This window comes from Astyanax mexicanus, chromosome 14 (assembly GCF_023375975.1).
Source record: "Astyanax mexicanus isolate ESR-SI-001 chromosome 14, AstMex3_surface, whole genome shotgun sequence".
NCBI lineage: Eukaryota > Metazoa > Chordata > Actinopteri > Characiformes > Acestrorhamphidae > Astyanax > Astyanax mexicanus.
In genome coordinates, this window is record NC_064421.1 from 13,087,091 (window position 1) to 13,106,779 (window position 19,689).

The 19,689-nt window shown below is 36.9% G+C and overlaps 1 protein-coding gene across 1 annotated transcript; it reads left to right on the forward strand.

The window, feature by feature from the left end:
• The first annotated feature begins 13,623 nt into the window (after positions 1–13,623).
• odc1 (ornithine decarboxylase 1) lies at positions 13,624–19,323 on the forward strand. The gene is made up of 11 exons (XM_007257318.4): positions 13,624–13,777; positions 15,414–15,562; positions 16,228–16,362; positions 16,475–16,648; positions 16,735–16,907; positions 17,018–17,234; positions 17,354–17,437; positions 17,561–17,723; positions 17,818–17,933; positions 18,060–18,274; positions 18,436–19,323. The coding sequence occupies exons 3-11, from the start codon at positions 16,261–16,263 to the stop codon at positions 18,572–18,574; spliced, it is 1,383 nt and encodes a 460-aa protein (XP_007257380.3). The 5' UTR covers positions 13,624–13,777; positions 15,414–15,562; positions 16,228–16,260; the 3' UTR covers positions 18,575–19,323.
• Positions 19,324–19,689: the final 366 nt, after the last annotated feature.

The window sequence follows — 19,689 nt, forward strand, 5'->3', positions numbered from 1 at the left end:
AAATGAGAAATGCATTAGATCTTGTTCTGTACTGACAGACTGCTGAAATATTTATTTATATATCTATAAAAAATGAGGTCAGATCACTATTAAAAAAGAAAGATCTAAAAAAGTTTAAGACACGAGACATTATGCTGATAGTTTGACTTACAAAGTGAGAAAATTAGAGTGTTGTTTAAGAGAAAAAATGTAAAATCTTAGCTTGGTCTTAAACAGGACTTAATCGTGTCTAGGATAACTAAAAGAATTAGAACTAGGTTTTAACTTCGATATTTCTTTTCTATAAAAAAATATAATCTATATATAAAAAAGAACCTGCACATCAGCTGATTTAAATATTTAAAAAGTTTTTACACATGTATTGTTGGTACGAAAATGGTTTTGGTTCATGACATTGCTCAAAAAAACCTTTGTTGCAACTTTATTCTGAAAATAAATAAATAAATGAAGGACCCAAGAATATGCACCAATCTCATTGATACATAATTAAATTTTAAAACATATACGTATACTCAGTTGGTGCAAACCTGTATTGGCTTCAACCAGTTCAGTCTAGTACAATTTTCTACCCTTTCTGGTTCCTCCTAAACATGTCAAAACATCTGTAATTGCGAAGGTTAGTGTACTAAGAGTTCCTGGCGAGGGGAAGTGTGTTGTTACGTCACACAGGAACACGGCCTTTTACGTAACGAGCCTTAATAACGCAGCCCAGTGAAGAATGACTCATCTCAATTTGTAAGGGGATATGTCACGTGATGCTGAGTGAACGAGTGAGTGAGTGAGTGAATGTGTGTGTGTGTGTGTATGTGGTGAAGGATTGTGAGGGAGGGGAGGGTGTGTGTCCATATGTGCTCTTTCTCCTCCCTCTGCACCTTTACTGTGTAGCTCCTCTGACGTGAATTCCAGGAAAGTTTCCTTTTAGGAAAATGTTTGATATCTCACAGTGATACCAGAGTCTGTTCAGACCCAGCTTAGAGGCTGAATCTGGAGAAGAAAGAACATAAAACTGATCCCAAGCATGGAACACAATGTTCTAAGAACAAAAATCCTCACCATGAGCCTCCCCTTATTATTTTCTTTAGAATTTATAAATATGGTAGTTTGTACATAAAAGGCAGGCACAGTGGGACAGTTTTCCAAAGGGGACAGGGATTATGAAACCAGTCTTGAACCACACACCACTACGAATAGAGATTTTTAACTGAAAGAAAATCTAGTCTACAAATAGGATCTCACTAGCTTTAGTGTATTCTACATTTACACATTGTCAAATTGAGATGTGGGTCATTATCAATACAGGGTTCATACACTTATTAACCAATTAAATTCCATGATTTTTTCATGACTTTTCCATGCCTTCATGGCAAATTTTCATGACCATTTGATTTTTAAAACATCAGTGCAGACATGGAAAAGAAAACCAAAAATCAACTAAAACTATAATCAAAATAAATGATAGTAGCCTAAAATGAATCTGATAAAAATGTTGACCCACAATTTTTAACAATAAAATGTGTGTCAGATCCTGAGAGCTCCATTGTTAAAGGGCTATATTACTGAATTAACTCTGAGCTGATGTATTTCTTTTAGCTCAAAATAGATTTTCTCCATCAATAAACTGAAACACAAAGGTTTGTAGACCAAATTTCCATGACTTTTCCAAAACTTTCTAGGTATTTTTATTTTTCCAAAACTTATCCAGGCCTGGAAATTGCTATTTTCAAACTCCATGACTTTTCCAGGTTTTTCATGATCGTAAGAACCCTGTCAATAAAACATGCCTTTTCTGTCTGCAGCATAGATGTTTATATTGCATACAAACACTGTAAAACAGTACAATGTGTCGAAGATTTCACATTATTGATTTAACACATTATTAAAAATATACAAGAATGCTGACTTAACTTTACAACCTTCTTATTGCTTTATTTTCAAGGAGTTGAAGACACTTGCTGCTGCATGTCCAGCAATTAATAACATTAATGTCAACTAATATTTCTCAAATTGCTCCCATATTAAGCTGAGGCAAAGCTTAAGCTGTTCACTCTGTGCAAAAAAATAGAAAATCAGAATGTATCTTTACAACTTATAATATTAGTAAAATGATTAAGTAAAAATCCTTGTGTTCTGTTTTGGATAATGAGCTAGAGCTGTTTGTTTGTGTCGTCCGTCCATTGAGAGGTGAATGAATCCCATTAGTTGGCTCTAAAGCTCAGTGAGGATTAGACGTAGTGGAATAATGTCGACACAAAGCCCTGTCCACACGTTTACTTCTGTCACTTGCCTGTGTCACAACATGTTCTGCATTTCTAATTCTGCTTAGACATTTTTTAAAGGAGGACACATCAGTAATTTTGAGTGTTTCATTATTCTACCTTCTTTAGATTATTTGTACTATGCTAGATATAAATACGTTTTCAGCTTTTTCAGTACATTTCACAGAGTGACCCAATTAGGGATAAATGCCCCAGGTATTCTAGTCAGTATAGGTAAAAATACAATTTCCTTATCTTATCAGTGGTCACTGAATAAACCACCCACTAGAGTGACAAAAATGTGTTTACTTTGAGACTTTAATGCCCTTAGTGCGCCACATCCGCTGAGCAGTGATGTCAGGCAGCAACAGATGCTGTCGCTAACAACATCACCTGCCCTCAGCATGTAATCGGCCTTTCAGTGAAGAGGCAGCATGCTCTGCTAATGAATGGAATTGTAGGCCAGCAGCCAAATGAGATGCACTTATGTTTAACCTGGATGTACAGTCAAGTAGTTTAAGGCATCGGGGTTGTGTTATTTTTCAAACAATGGTACTATATTGTTTTACGCCAGAATTAAAATCTAAAGGTCAGTTTTTTTGTCATTTCTTCTTTTCACAAAAGGACTGAGCAAAGAATGAAAAATGCAGCAGTTCTTTCAAAGTAATAAGCTATATTTAAGTCAAAACAAAGCGCATTTTAGTTTTTTACTTTAAAAAAATTGTTAATTTTTTTTTTTTTAAAGAACAACTGATTTCTCCTATGAGGGAGAAATGGTCGATATATGGTTATTGGGTGAAAAGGCGCAATTAAGGATACACCTAATATTCAGCAATGAAAATTTATTTAAAAAAAACACGTAAGGTATTTAATAAATAAGTGACACATTCACATACAAAATCATGATTATGGTTTGTTGGTATGTTTGCTGGTATGTTAAAAAGGTTAATTGTGCAATAAACCTTTTAAAATTGTAGTTTTAAAATACCTTTTTCTTTCAAAAGCAAGACAATCAATACATGTAGGCTATTCAATTGATGCAGTAATGGAAAATGCCTAAATTAAGGAAAACCTAAGAAAATGTGTTCAGTGTATCAATATTAATACCAGATGGTAAATACTGGTGATAAATACTAATCATTTAAGTGTAAGAAGCACTGTACAACTGACTATGCAAAACACTATACTATACAGCCACTGAACACAAGGTAAAGATTAGACAGAGTACAGTGGATAAGAAGGGGTGGAGAAGTCCTGCTTTACATTTATTTTATTAGAGCAAACTGATAGTAAGTAACAGTCCTGAACAGCCTGGATGGTTGTCAACAGTGTGGACAATGAACAGAGCTAAAGTGTCTGTGAATATGAAGATAATTTAGCCTGATATCTCACATGTATATTGGCTGGGTGCAGTCAGCTGTGCAACTGATGAGTAAAGACCAGAAATGAGAGACGCTATATGTCCAAATGTTTGTGGACATCCCTTATAATGAATGTGTTCAGCTGTTTTATGCTGCACCCCTTGCTGACACACTGTACTGCTGAGAGAATAATAATTTTACAAGGACATATCAGGCTGTGGAGCAGTGGAACTGTGTTCTCTAAAATAATGGTGCTCCATTCAATACTTCTCTTCTTGTGGTTAAATGCTTTCAAATGCCCATAACAATGCTTTCTACCGAGATCGAGTAGGAAGACAAAAGCAGGATAACCTTTTTTAATACCCTCAATTTAAACTTTTGCCCATTTATGTATTCTGAACATATCTGAAACCATATAGCTGGTCTACTTAGTAGTCTGAATAACTGGGGAAACAAACTGATCATGAGTTCGCAGGACTTGGCCCAAATTACTGAATGCCCAGAGTACTGTAAACAGTAAGTGTGAAGGGTTAGATACAGTAGATATCCTTTAAGATATCCTTGATGGCAGGAAAACATGACCCAGTAATGTGTTGGACAGAGTTTTTACCACCCTCTGCAGTTCTTTTCAACACAGAGCGAGAAACAACCAAGGGAGAATGTGATTTATAGTCATAATTTGGTGGTGACAAGGAGACAGAGAGAAATGCAATCAATTGGATAGAGATTTTCTCACATTTATGCAAAAAGCTTTGAAACGTCATTCTAGGCTAATTGGCTGAACAAATTCTTTGGACCAATCACAGACATGGGTCTAAAGTTCCCTGCTTCTTATCTTTGAAATTTTGGTTCCTACTACATTGTGTTCAGATTCTTATCAGTGTAGTTCTGAACATGAAAGAGAGGCTAATAACTAAAAGTGTCAAAAGCAATTCCCATTACTTGGGTAGACGTATAGATAGCAGGGTTCAAAATACTTCTGAAGAAGCTGAAGTATCAACTCAAGCTTTTTACTTCTTAAGTAAAAGTGTAAGTGTACTTGTTTCCAAACTACTTAAAGTATAAAATAAGCAATGTAAGGGGAAAAATGCCATCAAGGACAAAAGCTTAGGCCAAGCCACGTGATACTATAGTGCACTATAGTGCATTTATACCCATTGAAAATGAATGCATTTTAGTCCAATGCAAATATATTAAAGAAAGTAGGTGGAGACATTTGGCTCGAGCTTTCTTCAGTCTCTGCATGGATCATACTGGACTACATACATCTGCTATATCCTTGCTGTAGTATGACGTAACATGTGCAGGTGTGATGGACTGCATATAAACCAACAGGGTGTCAGAATAGTATATGTTTATACTCATCCAACCACAGTCCAATTCTCCAGAAAAGTACACATAACCAAAATTTCTACTAAATAGCATCTCCTTTCCACCATGTTTACAGTTTAGTCTCAGCAACTGGCTGAAACAGAGGAAGAGAGAAGCAAAAATACATTTTACTTCAACCCTCCTAAATGAATAAACTAAAATTTAGTGTGCAGGATTACTTTCAATATCTCATTTAACAAGCACAGGGTTCCTCGACACTGTCATCAACTATCAGCAAATAATGCAGCTTGAAAAACGCAATTAATCCACTTGAAAAAAAACAGAAAAAAATTATATTTGTAAAATCTAAATAACAAAAGTACAGTACCACTATCTTGCTATATAAATCACTGTCAGACACCAATCTTTACATATAAACTAATAATGAAAAATCAATACAGTATTGCAAAACAAAATAGTGTAATACTAGGAATGATCCCCACTCTTCTTTTGGGTTATAGTAACTGCTATGATGCAAAACATATTTCAGAGATATATGACATTAAAATTTATCGTAACATATTGTATCAAAGAGTCACTGAGGAGCCTTCTTCACTAAGATTAGGTGGTCTGTGACTGTGAAAAGCTATAATGTGCATTTCTAGGAACCTGAAGCAGTGCAGTAGCAGCAGTCCACTGGCACCCTGCTGATGTATTGCAGGAAGTGAGGAGCTTGTCCCTTTCTGAGGTCCACAATCATCTCAATTGCCTTGGTGGTGACCTTTAGACAGGTTATTGTCTTTGCACCAGAACTCAAGCTGCCTCATCTAGAATTTCTCATCAAATTTCCCACTTTGTAGAACAGCTGTGTTTATCACATAAATGCACAGTACATGCACCGTGACACCAACGTTCTGCTGTGCATGTACTTGTTTGTTTATAGAGCATAGAAAAGCTTTGGCAATAGAATGGGATGCTCTGGAACAACCATACATGAGTCTAAGGTCATAATTCCCAGTACCATGCACTGTCTAGAGGGATTAAAAAGCCCCTTAAATGTAAGATGTGGAGCAGGAAAGCTGCATCTGGAGTCTGGAGAGATGCAGTTCCATCCAGTACCTTTCAGATGAGATGGAGTAATGTTTCTGATTAAGAACAATTAATATAAAATTAGCCTTCCAATGTAAATCCAAAAAATCCTGTATTTTTCTTAATTTGGGATTTGTTTAATTTCAGAGTTCATACACTTTTTAACCAATACATTTCCATAAATTCTCCATGACTTTTCCATGCCTTTAAGGCACATTTTTAATGACCATGTGATTTTTCATGACCAAAACATCAGTGCAGACATAGATAATAAAACCAAAAAACAACTCAAACTATAATCCAAATCGATTATAATAGGCCTGACATAAATATTATAAAAAAAGCTGACACACAGATTCTGAGAGCTCCACTGTGTAGGACTTAATTACTGAATTAACTCTGAGGTGACATATTTGTTAGTTGAAAATAGAATTTCTTCATCAGTAAACAGAAATACAAATTTTTGTAGACCAAATTATCATGACTTTTCCTAAACTTTCTGGGTATTTTTATTTCCCAAAACGTATCCAGGCCTAATAATAGCTGTTTTCAAATTCCATGACTTTTTCCAGGTTTTTCATGACTGTACAAACCTTGTAATTTATGCACATAATTGTCATTAGAGCCATACTTTGAACTATTATGCTCTTTAAAAACACATCATGAATCTTACATTGATTTTTCATGGAAATTTAAGGCCCAACATTCTTACCTTAAACATATATCAATGTTATGGGTTTTCTTCCTGACAGATCCACTGTTTTTGATGGACAGCAGTCAATAAGTGTCAGACTGGACAGGTGGACTGTCATTACCTTGGAAAGGTACAGAGATGGAATTAGTTCTGTTTGTATTTATGTAAAATGTAAAATATTGTCAAACCCCGAACAGTGACTCCAGCAGATCTAGCTAATTAAAAAGAGAGAGCCAGACGTTATCATAGACACAAGGGCACACTCCAAACACTGCCATCCATTTACTTCACGTCTGTGATCACAAGCTAGTGGTGGGACAACAGTACCAGGATCTCAGTTTGCCACAATTCCCTATGATCATGAACCCCTGAATCTACAGCCTTTATCTAAGGAGAAACATTAATTACCAAGGGCTAAACTAAACAAAAGAGTTTTCAGACTAGTCTTGAATTGGGGGGCTTTATGAGAGAAGGTTCCTCCTCCTGCAGAGACCTTTAGGATTTTTGGGAACAAGAAAAAAGCCAGTACTCTGTGATCTAAGGGTGTATACACCTGAAAGCCAGATAAGAGTCTGAACCAAGGTTCATGTATTAGCTACATTGTGTACATTTGGTCTGGTTAGTTTTGGTTTCACACTGCAGTTTAGTACATCCTGTTATCTTCAGCTACATGGGCAAAGTCTTTTTATACTTCATACTAATTGGTTTGTAGACTGTTAGTCATGAGTTTGGCGAGTTGCTTTGCCAGGTGTGCCACGAATTTCATCTCTCTGTCAGAAAACAACTTCCCTTCGTGGGCACACAAGCTTTTATTTCTGTTTTTAAACAGAAGGGTTGGGTCTACAGTTACAGTAAATAAATTAAATCCAAGTCTAAAAGTTTGTGTCCATACTGCTGTGTGACATGCCTGCACAACAAAGGGGAGTCGGATATTGGCACAACACCAATTCTTTTTTCTTCCGATTTGTTTAAAGACTGACTCAACTTCTTGTAATTGGTACAAACCAATTTAAGAAGAATGTTTTCACACTGCAGACGAACCAGTATTTATCAGAACTACCATCTGACTATCATAAATGGGAGCTGTTTTTTTTTTTTTTACTCAAAAGTCACAAGATGTTGATGACAATAATATGTCGGTATTATATAAACTGCAAGTTTATCTTCCTCAGTACAGCCTTACCCTCAAGCCCTGGCATAGAATACTGACCTCACTGGGTGTTGTCATTCGCACCACTCACTGATGTGTGGTAAACACTACCAATGTCACCCTTGTGTTATGTTGAAACTGTACAGAAACAGGTTGCGCCATGTTGATGCACTTGTCTTATGATTGAGGCCCGGTGGCTTCCTAGGATGGCTGGGGCTGGAATTGAAAGCTTTAGGGTTGGAAGGTTAAAACTGTGTACACCTGGAGCAAACTGAGCTTGCACGGTAACAACAGAGAGCCCCAGAGATGCCATCATACTGTACACATGTAGTATTCTGTATAAACATACACACAGACATGCATGCACACAGACATATATACATACACAACTAGCTCAGCAGTCCTTGTTCTGTGCGGTTGTAAAACAATAACCCACTTTGTTTGGGCCTTTGATAAGCCCACCTACAAAGGATCTCAGAAATTCCAACAATGAATAGGGAAGAATGAATATGAACCCAGAGAAAACTCTACTCTACTCTACTCTAAACCATTTACGCTATTCTGTTGCCTTGTCATTATCACATATCACATGCTGTGTCTTTTAACCATATAAAACGTATAAAAATGTATTAATTCATATGGATATTTATCATATTGATAAAACTTCAAACTGAACATATTTCTCATCTTAAACACTTTTCATTTTTACTTTTTGTTTCCTGTCATGCACGCATCCACCCTGTCACGGCAAACTGCCGGACACAGTGGTTAATGAAAGGGTGGATAATTTAAGCAAAAAAAACTGACTTTGATGAATATGTGGTTAGAGTTGTAAACAGTTGAAACTGTTCATGCTGCCCTTTTTTTGTTCCAGGTACATTTAGATTTTAATTACAATTTTTTTAATTACTGTGATATTTTTACCATGACAGAGTGGATATGGAAGTAAAACAGTGTCACCAGACTTTGAAATTTAAAAGCACTTGAATTTTTAGCACTGAATTATTTTACATTGAATTATCGCATGTGATTTTTTTTTGCCTCTGAATTAAACACTTGAATTTTTCAGTATATCCTTTTCACTTATTTTATTTTAATGTAAAAAAAATCAAAAGCAAAAATTCAAGTTTTAAAAATTCAATTAAAATAAATTCAGGTTGCTCAAATTCGACCTGTCAAATTCGACTGCTAAAATACAACGCTCAAAATTCGCTGTCAACATCCGGGACACACAGGATGAGCAATCGATTCAGTCTTCAATCGAGCCAACAACCAGCCAATCACATCACGCTGCGAAGATCACGTGACAGGTACCGCCTCACGGCCAGCAGTAGGGCAGAGAACCGCTCAACGCGAGTCACACTGTTTTACTTCCATAAGTGGACAGCTTAAGCTTTACCTCAGCTAAGTGTGGAAACAATTTGATAAATATTGGGTGAATTCAATATTTTTTATGACTGAACTAAATGTTTTAGTCCCTTGAAAATAAAACAGTATGAAGGTTGTACTGTCATGGATGTCAAAAGTTACTGTCTCAAAGGGGTGTGTGGGCAGGAAATTCTCAGACATCTTAAATAGGTTGAGATTGTATGAAAATAGCTAAAAGAAAAAAAGAATAAAAAAAAAAAATTCATTTTAAAACTTTAAGAAATCACAGTGTACCCTGGCAGCACTCTGGACAAACATTAACATTTCTTTATATTTTTAATAATGTGATAATTCTGGTATATCTTAAAAAAAAATACTGTCCCACAGTGTTTGTATGATATTTAAACAACTGCTACATAAACCAGAGACATATTATATTGATTCAGAACCTTAAGAAAGAGGAAAGACATTGGATAAACAGATAAACAAAAAAGTGAAAAGCTACATCCCATCTGGATGAGCTGTACGTCTAGACCCCAAGGGAAAAGTCTTGTCTTTACTCTTCTTGACTTTTATTCCACTCATTAAGAACGCGACGTGTCCTACTGTTTGAAGCTAGTAAAAAAGAATGACCTCATGCTCTGGTTTGGACGAGTATCACAGGGTTTGTCTGGAAACAGAGTGGCAGATTAGAAAAGAACTGGAAGGAGCACGTTTACGTCTGGAAAACGTATTTTAAACCACCGCCACCACCACAGCAACGTAGCCTTCATGGACCATGAAGTTTCCAGCATTAAGCTGGAAGCGGAAATCTAGACAACTGAAGACCACATGCATGTTTTCCAATTGTAAATGACTTTTAGGATTCAGAGAAAGAAAATAAATTTCCAAACCCCAGTAAAAAAACAGCGCACCTAATCCGTCCAGTGTTGTGTCTGGTTAGTCACTGATTAGACAGTGCATCACTGCATAGACATCAAAATTGATATTCGCCTTGCTTTGGGGTCACTGAGAGCTGACTCAGAGAGACTATGTTACGTGTCCTCTGACAATGGTCAATCTCACACAACACAGAGTCCAGACATTCTAAATGCTACTGAAAAGAAGGTCCATCTTGTTTGCTCTTATAGATTTTAACATTATCAGTGGAACACAGCGTCATTGGTCAAGGTCCAGGCTACTCTTTAAAGATTAGCTTGCAATTTGCACAGGCTCAATTGTCCATTTTTCAAAGCTGGAAGATTTATCTTATACATCATTGAGACAAATTCATATATCAGAGAAAGTTTGCTTTTGAGTACTACTTAACCAGCTTTACACAGGAGACCAATTGTGTTGATTCTTCAGACATAGAGAAACTATTGTGTATCCAGGTTAGACATTCATGCCAGTCACATTTAGTACCACTCACTGCACTGTACACTGTGAACCCCAAATTACAATGCTGTCTGCTTACAAGAAGAAGAGATATATTTTTGTTTTTATAATGCAAACAGCAAAATTGAACAAAAATGTATAACACATCTACTTATTATGTAATAAGACATACAAGACTCATCCCCTTCCATTACAGCCCTGTAGTCCTATCACTCTTTTTTTTATTTTAGAGGAAAAATAAACACTAAAATGTGAAGTACAGACAGACTTAAATAAATAATTGTGTCCATAACTACAGATACATTTTGCCAAAGTATACTCTACACATTTCATTGTTTCTTTGCTCCAACCATACAAACATACACAGGCCCAGTTTACACTACAAATGTCATATGACTGTATGCATAAACTCCTCAAAATAGTTTTAAATGATTATATCGCAACATATCTGTAAACATGCTTGTACTGCAAACTGTAATGATTTGAAGGTCTTAGTCAATCTCACCTAGGCCGAATTAAAACATGCAGTTCCATCCAGTCCAAGTAGATATTACCAAGATCACAAAATGCAGCACATTTACAGAAAGTTTGCTTTTCGAAAAGAAAATATTTGGCAGAAACCATCATCATTATATATTAAAAATGAAAGGAGGAATAAAATTGATATTCGCATGGGGATAAACATAGGTGTGTGGTGTGAGTGTGGGTCCATTATAAAGCCTTCTAACTGGAACTGCATTAGTCTTTAGGCTGTGTATGTAAACTCAGTTAATAAACCTAATTCCCTGCAGTATGTAGCAATTTTACAAAGGGGGAATTGGGCCAATGTGATTGTAACAGTAAGGACAGTTGTTTATTATTCAGATCTTAAGATAAAAAGAATGTCATTCAGAGTGATTTGTTGTGAAATAGGGCCTTGTAGAGGAGTTTATCAAGTCAGAATTGTTCACAGGTAATATAAAAACAGACATTTAAGGACTCTAATGACTAAAACCACACATCACATAATGTTATGAGATAAGATTACAAGATTACAATTACAACATCTCCATCCATTTATCCATCCATCCATCCATCCATCCATCCATCATCAACACCCGCATTATCCATCAGGGTCGCGGGGGTGCTGATTATCCCAGCCGGCATTGGGCAGAAGGCAGTACACACCCCAGACAGGCCACCAATACATCGCCGATTACAATATCTCATGAACTTTAAAATTGTTCCTTTAATATTTATTTAGCGATAAAGATAATTGCAAGCCATTATAATGCAAAGCATTCCCCTATTTCTTTTCATATTTACCTCTATTTTATTATCATCATCAACATTACATAATACATCTCAGACCGATGCTGCTTCATTGGTCATTTTGGACACAAATGTTTGTATTTGTGTTATAAACATTACAGCCCCGTTCACCACCACCACTATAAAAGAATCAGTAGGTTTACAGCAGGCAACTGTATGTTAAACCACTCTGAGAGATTACGTTTACAACTGAACCAATGAGTAATGCAGAAATGTTGAAAACAGACTTCTCTTACAAAAACAATTAAAACATCATTTACATCTACTTTTTTTAATTCTTGCTAATATACACTGTGGGATACCTCATGGGCCAGTTTTCAAAAACTCTTCTTATCACATAAGTATGCCGGTCACAATGATTACATTAAAGGCTTATCATACAATATATGGAAATAACCTCAATAACTTTTGCTGACCTCAATATTGCCCATTGTGTTTACTTGGCAAGAAGAGTCCATTAAGGTTAATAAGCCGGTATGTCAACTTTAAAATGAACAATGATTCATTTAAGTTGCATTTTATGTGTTTGGGATATTTAAGCATTGCTATATTTACAAAAACCTCATAAAATAGAAACTCATAACATAGAAATTTAGATAGTCATCTAGCTTTTTTAACAATGAAAAGCTGGAACAAAAAATTAAAATTAAATATTGATATAATTGATATAATGATAACTGTGTGTAAAGTAAAGTGTGTAAAGTACAATTGGTATAGATAATCAAAAACTAGTGTAGTATTTGTACTTGGTTACTTAACACCTCTGTAACCTACAGCTCTGGAAGAAAAAATAAGAGACCACTTAAAAATTATGAGTTTCTTTGATTTGACCAAACTGAAATATAATCAAGAAGAAGATGGATGAACACAAGCAATCAAACCAAGCTAAACTGCTTGAAGTTTGGCACCAGGAGTGGCATAAACTTATCCAAAAGATGCATGAAAACAGTGATTAAAACCAGTGTTATTCCACCAAATATTGATTTTTGAACTCTTTGAAAACTTTATGAATATGACATTGTTTTCTTTGCATTATTTGAAGTCTGAAAGCTCTGCATCTTTTTTGTTATTTCAGCCATTTCTCATTTTCTGCAAATAAATGCTCTAAATGACAATATTGTTACTTGGAATTTGGGAGAAATGTTGTCTGTAGTTTATAGAATAAAACAACAATGTTCATTTCATTCAAAGATATACCAATATATAGCAAAATCAGAGAAAATTATTTAGAAACTACTGAAGTGGTCTCTGTAACTTTTGTTGCATTATTTACTTATTAAAAAAATAAATGCTATATTTGGTTGAAAATATATATAGGATTTAAAATATATTTTTCAATAAACATATGTTGTTAAAAACTTATGATTATTTTATTGTAGTTTTAATTAAATGCTGAATCTATCTTTTATTTAGTTAGTTATCTTATTGTTCTCTGTGAGTTTACTGGAATGCTAAGTATCTAACTAGCTAACCGCTAGCTAGGTTAACTATTGTGAATTCACAAAAACGATATGAAATGGATAATTAATAATGTTAATCTTATTTTAGTTTTTATCATAAAATAACGCCCCTCTCGTGAGTAAAATGTGGTAACTTGTGCTCAGAGCTCACCCAACCCGAGCAGAGGTTGATAACAGGCCCAAACCAGTTCTCGGACGGAGGCTGGGGCCGGTTTCAGCAGGCGGGTTGCCCCTGGAAACGCCTGAACTATATATATATAGTAGCGGCTCAGTGTTACCGGCTTCATTCAGTAGGGAACTGCCGACGAGGAGCATAGCACGAACCAGCGTCTGAAGAACCATCGATTTTTAATTCCAGGATCCTGGTCTAATGGGAAAACTCTTTGTAAATGCTTTTTAAGGTACGTGAGACTGATTTACAGCCTTTTCCCCAACGCTACGGAGCAGAGAAGCCGGACTGGGCTGCCTTAGCTAGGCTAGCACTGCGGCGGTGGCGGGTTCATTCATTTGAAAGCAGTGCGTGGTGGCGGCGGCGAGGCTGGGAGAGCATTAGCTAGCTAGCTAGCTAACTTAGTACTTTTTAGCCTAATATACATCTTAAACGTGCCGCTTCTTACGGATAAAATGATCCTAGTGATCTTTACTTCTTGTTTTAAGCTAATTTAGCTTGTTCTTACTGCTCTAGCTCAGGCAAATGTGCCGCATTGGTGCGTAAAGCTAGCCAAGTTTGAGTCCAGGCCCACACAGTAGAAATCCACCCCAGGATTTCCCAACTGCCAACCGCCAACTGCCTGGGTCTACTGAGTCTACTGAGCTGCAGCAGAGCCACCGTGGCAGTTTGAACTTTGAACAAAATCCTGGAATGGATTTTTACTCTGTGGAACTGGACTACTCACCTCTGCTACTCACGTGGTTTTAAAGCGAGCTAACAGGATTTGTCCATCCTGCCGGCTTTTAGATTCTCAATTACACGTCCTCAATCCACGTGGCCGGTATCCTGTCGATTTGTGCTACCTATCCGATATAGTAACACCACCTTGCTATAGCAGCTTTGCTCATGTGCTTATCCACTTTTTGTTTTTCAGTTTCATGATTGTTAAATATTTTTTTCGGAAATTCTGTTCAAGGAAGGCAGAATTAGGGGGTGAAAAGCTTAAAATAGAAAACAAAATGGATGATCAAATGTCGTATTTCCCATTCTAAATGGAAAAAAATATACAATTTTCTATTCTACTTAAAGATTTAGCATTAAACGTTTAAGAAAATTGAAGTGAACGTTTTACGTAAATTTAAAAAGAAAATGTTTAACACATCAATTACCATAGACTTCTGCTGGCATCAAGTATTACAGCATGTGGAAACGTCAATCCTAGCAGCTGTTTTATAACTGTAACGTTAGTTATAAAGGCTTTATCTATAAATATCCCCTGTGGTAGAACGTTTTGACAAGGTAGCAAAGTCGACACAGCACCGGTGGTTGGACAGGAACCCATACCCGGGAAAGAGCTGTAGAAGTTGAGTTAATGGCTTCAGCAGCTGCTTTTATGTGAACCTTTGTATTTCTTATCCCGTAAATATAGCAGGATCTGTCCTGATCTGTATCACATGCTGCTTCCACTGGTTCTAGTAGATTGTAATCGTTCTGTGTCAGGGTTTAATGTCAGGCTGGATAACTGAATTCTAGCGCCTCTCAGAGGGTGGGGACAGAGCCCGCCTTCTTACACCAAGTGTCAGGGCTCTCCCTCACTAGCTAAAAGAGTTAAATGTGACACACATTTAATTATTTACAGGTTCATCTCATTTTTTTAGAGTATCAAAGAGTATTGAATCATATTGTTATTGTTAGTGGTATTAGTAGACTACTCGTACTTCTACTTGTCAGTACTATTACAATTCATTATTATAGCATGATATTTCTGAATTAATCTATTTGTAATGACCTTAATAATGACTATGTTCACAACACAAAAACTAATCAAGTCCTGATTGTTAAACACTAGCAACTAGCTCACATTGCCTTTTTTCTTCTTCTTTCAGAATACTCGCTTGAGAAAAGCGCACACTGGCTACGCTGGCCCTGGCCTCGAGGCTTATCTAAAAGGATTCAACTTTACTGGGGAGCCGCCTTGGGTGCTCTGAGCTCGTCTGGCATTAGAATTTTTATAGTTCCATCTCTTTCTGTCCAAGTGAGTATGCCTTGTATTGCACAACTGTTTGGAATTAACAGATTGGTCAAGTTTCTGTACGTCAGGGATGAGTGGATGGATAAGTAAATTGCTTCACTAATCCCAAAGAGGACTTTACAACATTACAACAGCACGAAAAGTAGTGAGAAGAGCAAAAGTTTGATTTAAAAGCTGATTAAAAAAAAAAAAAACATTATAAGAATATGAATCAAATGCAAAGTGTCTAATAGTTACACAGGTCTCATGCAGTGGTGTAAGATATCATGAGTTGACTGGAGAAAGTGTCTGGTATGCAAGGACACTCACACAGGCCAATAAAAAGGCAGAGTGTGTTGGAGCATTGTAAACTTACAAGTATAGTATATACTGAATGAATGCACAGTAGCTGTTAATGGCCAACTGCCACTGATAACTTTTTGCATAAATTATTCTGTTGATTGCATAGGTCTATTTGTCCTTGTAGAATAGCTCATAAATGTGGCTTTATCAGCAGATAGCAGTTGTATAATATACAGCTCTTACTCCCAAGAAGATAAGGGCCAGCTTTGACGTGGTTTCTTTCACACAAGGCCATGCTTGTCATGAACAGATAATGACTGGAATGTTCTGTAACATTTTGCTCTTTTTTTTTTTTTTTTTTTTCTTCTTCTTTTTTTCCCCCCCAGTTTTCTTTTGCTGTCAAATCTTGAATTGTGACCATGAACACCTTGGCTCCTACTGACTTTGACTTCACCTTCCTGGAGGAAGGTTTCTGTGCACGTGACATTGTTGAGCAGAAGATCAATGAGTCATCCCTATCGGTGAGTTTGTTGTGGTGTTAAAAAAAAAAAAGTTATTAAATTGAGTGACCAGTTGAGCATGTTAATAGCTGTTGTATTTCCAATTCTGATCTCACTTCTCTTGGCATTACAGGATGACAAGGATGCCTTCTATGTGGCAGACCTGGGGGATGTCCTTAAGAAGCACCTTAGGTGGGCACGTGTCTTGCCTCGTGTCACACCTTTCTATGCAGTCAAATGCAACGACAGCAGGACTGTCGTGAAGACGCTGGCGTCTTTGGGTGCAGGCTTTGACTGTGCAAGCAAGGTATGTGTCTCTTATCTTGCTATAGATCTATTGACTAGATCAAAGTTGTACAAACAGTAGAAACTGACACATTCATCTCCTCACAGACTGAGATCCAGATTGTACAATCTCTGGGTGTGGACCCCAGCAGGATCATTTATGCCAACCCCTGTAAGCAAGTGTCCCAGATCAAGTATGCCTCTGCCCATGGGGTGCAAATGATGACCTTTGACAGTGAAGTGGAGCTTATGAAGGTGGCTCGTAGTCATGACAATGCAAAGTGAGTAGCTATATTTTACTTTTTTTCTGTCTTTATAATAACTAAACAAGAGTATTTATTTGTGACCTTAATATTGCTAGATCTTAACCCTAGGTTGCGTATCTTTGCAGGCTGGTGCTGCGTATTGCTACTGATGACTCTAAAGCAGTGTGCAGACTGAGTGTGAAGTTCGGAGCTACGCTGAAGAGCAGCAGGCTGCTTCTGGAGCGGGCGAAGGAACTAGGCTTGGATGTCATTGGAGTCAGCTTTCACGTAGGCAGTGGCTGCACTGACCCAGAGACTTACAGCCAGGCCATCTCAGATGCACGCTGCGTCTTTGACATGGGGGTGAGTGTGGACTTGTGGTCTGTTGGTTTAAATTTGTTATTTTACTACTACTTTACTAATACTACTACAACTACTTTACCACTGCAGTGAAGTTAACTAAAATTGATATTGTTTTTTAGGCTGAGTTGGGCTACAATATGACCCTGCTGGATATCGGTGGTGGCTTCCCTGGCTCTGATGATTCCAAGCTGAAATTTGAGGATGTATGTTTAACTTTATCTCCCTTGATCTTAAAAATAAATAAAACTGATTTGAAATTAGCATTTTAAATTTATTTTAAGATTTAATTTTAAGTTTTTTTTTTTTTTTGTTTGTTTGTTTCTTAGATTACTGCTGTGATCAACCCTGCACTGGATAAGTACTTTCCTGCAGACTCTGGTGTGAAGATCATCGCTGAGCCTGGCCGATATTATGTGGCCTCTGCATACACGCTAGCTGTCAACATTATCGCCAAAAAGGTCATCATGAAGGAGCAGTCTGGCTCAGATGGTAAGAACCCCTTAATCTGTCTGATACTTACTATTATAAAACATGTGTAAACTAAACAGAACTTAACAGTTTTTTTGTTTCTTCTCTTTTTCAGAGGAGGATGAAGGGACCAGTGACAGAAGACTCATGTACTATGTCAATGATGGTGTTTATGGCTCTTTCAACTGCATTCTCTACGATCATGCACATGTCATGCCTGTTCTCCACAAGGTATTGATATGACTGATGATTTTATTCTGACTAAAACATTATAGAAAAGGCTTTCTCAAACATGTATGAACTATTGCTTCATTAAATGGTTTGCTAATGATGCTGATGTTTGCATTTGCTTTGTAGAAGCCCAAGCCAGATGAGCGTATGTACCCTTGCAGTATTTGGGGGCCTACCTGTGATGGACTGGACCGCATTGTAGAGCAGTGTTCCCTGCCTGACATGCAGGTGGGAGACTGGCTGCTGTTTGAAAATATGGGTGCTTACACAGTGGCTGCCTCCTCTACCTTCAACGGCTTCCAGAAACCAGACATTCATTACATCATGTCCCGAGCAGCATGGTGAGAGCCCATTTTCTGATTTGTTTTTATTTATAAACTAAAAAGAGGGACTTTTTTTTTTTTCTCTCTCCAGTGTTTTTTTCTCAGTGCAAATAGTTGCATTATTAAAATACTGAATGCTATGTACTAAGATGTTCTTCCCCTCTGTCTTTCGCTTTTAGGAAGTGCATACAGCAGATTCATGCCCAGGGGATGCCAGCTCTAACGGAGGAGCAGTGCCCCGGCAACATGCCATCCAACTGTGGGCGTGAAAGCGGCCTGGAGATGCCTGCTAAGCCCTGTGCCACCCGTGTGCACTGAGTTGCTGCCTTACCCTAGATTTGGTACAGATAAAGGCCATTAATCAAGTCATTTAAGACCTGATTCTCCAATAATGGCAGAAAGTCACTGATGCTATGAGGGTGTCTGTAGTTACACATTTTGCTGTAATAACACCGTGTCTGCTCTTATCTGTGCCACATCCATGGTGCATACTCCCATATTGTTGATGCACATGTTGACTGAACTTTTGTTTTCTTCTCAATTATTTTTTTTATGTCATTGCTTTCTATATTTTGTACTTTAATATTTGAGGCCAGTTACTTGACCGGAAAATAGGAGAGAGAGCAATAATTGTTGTGTTAGATGAGGGTCTTCTGCAGAGGAAACATTCTCCTATACATCCCACCAATTTAAGCTATTTGTATAAAGCTGTCTAAATGCATTTTAACCACTACAATGGACCACTTCATTCAGCTTTGGAGGGAGCAGGGATACACTTCATTACAAGTTCTCAGATCTAACCTGCAAGCAGGAACTGAACACATTCCTCCTTTGGGCCTCTTATTTAAAAATATATATTTTCTAAACTATTTGTTTTGTTTGTAAGCAAGTTAATAATAATTATTATTGCTAAGTAACGAACCAGTAATTATGATGGTGATGCATTTAAAAATGGATAGAAAGAGATGGGATTGCACTCCTACTGCTTTCCTATGGAAACTTTTTTTTATATTTTGTATTTTTTTTTTTTTTTTTTTTTTAAGAAATAAAATACAGCTGTACATGTGTCCTTCCTTGCATCTTTTTTTTATATATAATTACTAAACAAGTGTGGAAATGTAACAGATGGGCTGGGATCAGTTTAAATTTAAAGAATTTGAAACATGAATGACCCTTCAGATTAAGAAAGTAACAAAGTGGGGGAATAGATCTTGACTATTCTGATTAAAACCTAGTTTAATTACAGAACCATAAAGGGTTGATAAGAATGGTACACATATGGTTTATGTACAAGAGTATAAATTATCAGTTTAGCAAGAAGAACCATGCTTCCTCATGTGAATTCTTCCTCTAGCACGACACAACATGATTCATTCCTGAATATGCAGCAAGTGTGAACCTAAGATGAGGCACACAAACTAGCTTAACTAGTA

Excerpts from the sequence above, each read along its gene's own strand:
- odc1 (XM_007257318.4), top strand. The coding sequence starts at position 16,261 with ATGAACACCTTGGCTCCTACTGACTTTGACTTCACCTTCCTGGAGGAA. Across the intron at positions 17,235-17,353 it reads GCTGCGTCTTTGACATGGGG|GCTGAGTTGGGCTACAATAT; the intron begins GTGAGTGTGGAC and ends ATTGTTTTTTAG. Across the intron at positions 17,438-17,560 it reads CCAAGCTGAAATTTGAGGAT|ATTACTGCTGTGATCAACCC; the intron begins GTATGTTTAACT and ends TTTGTTTCTTAG.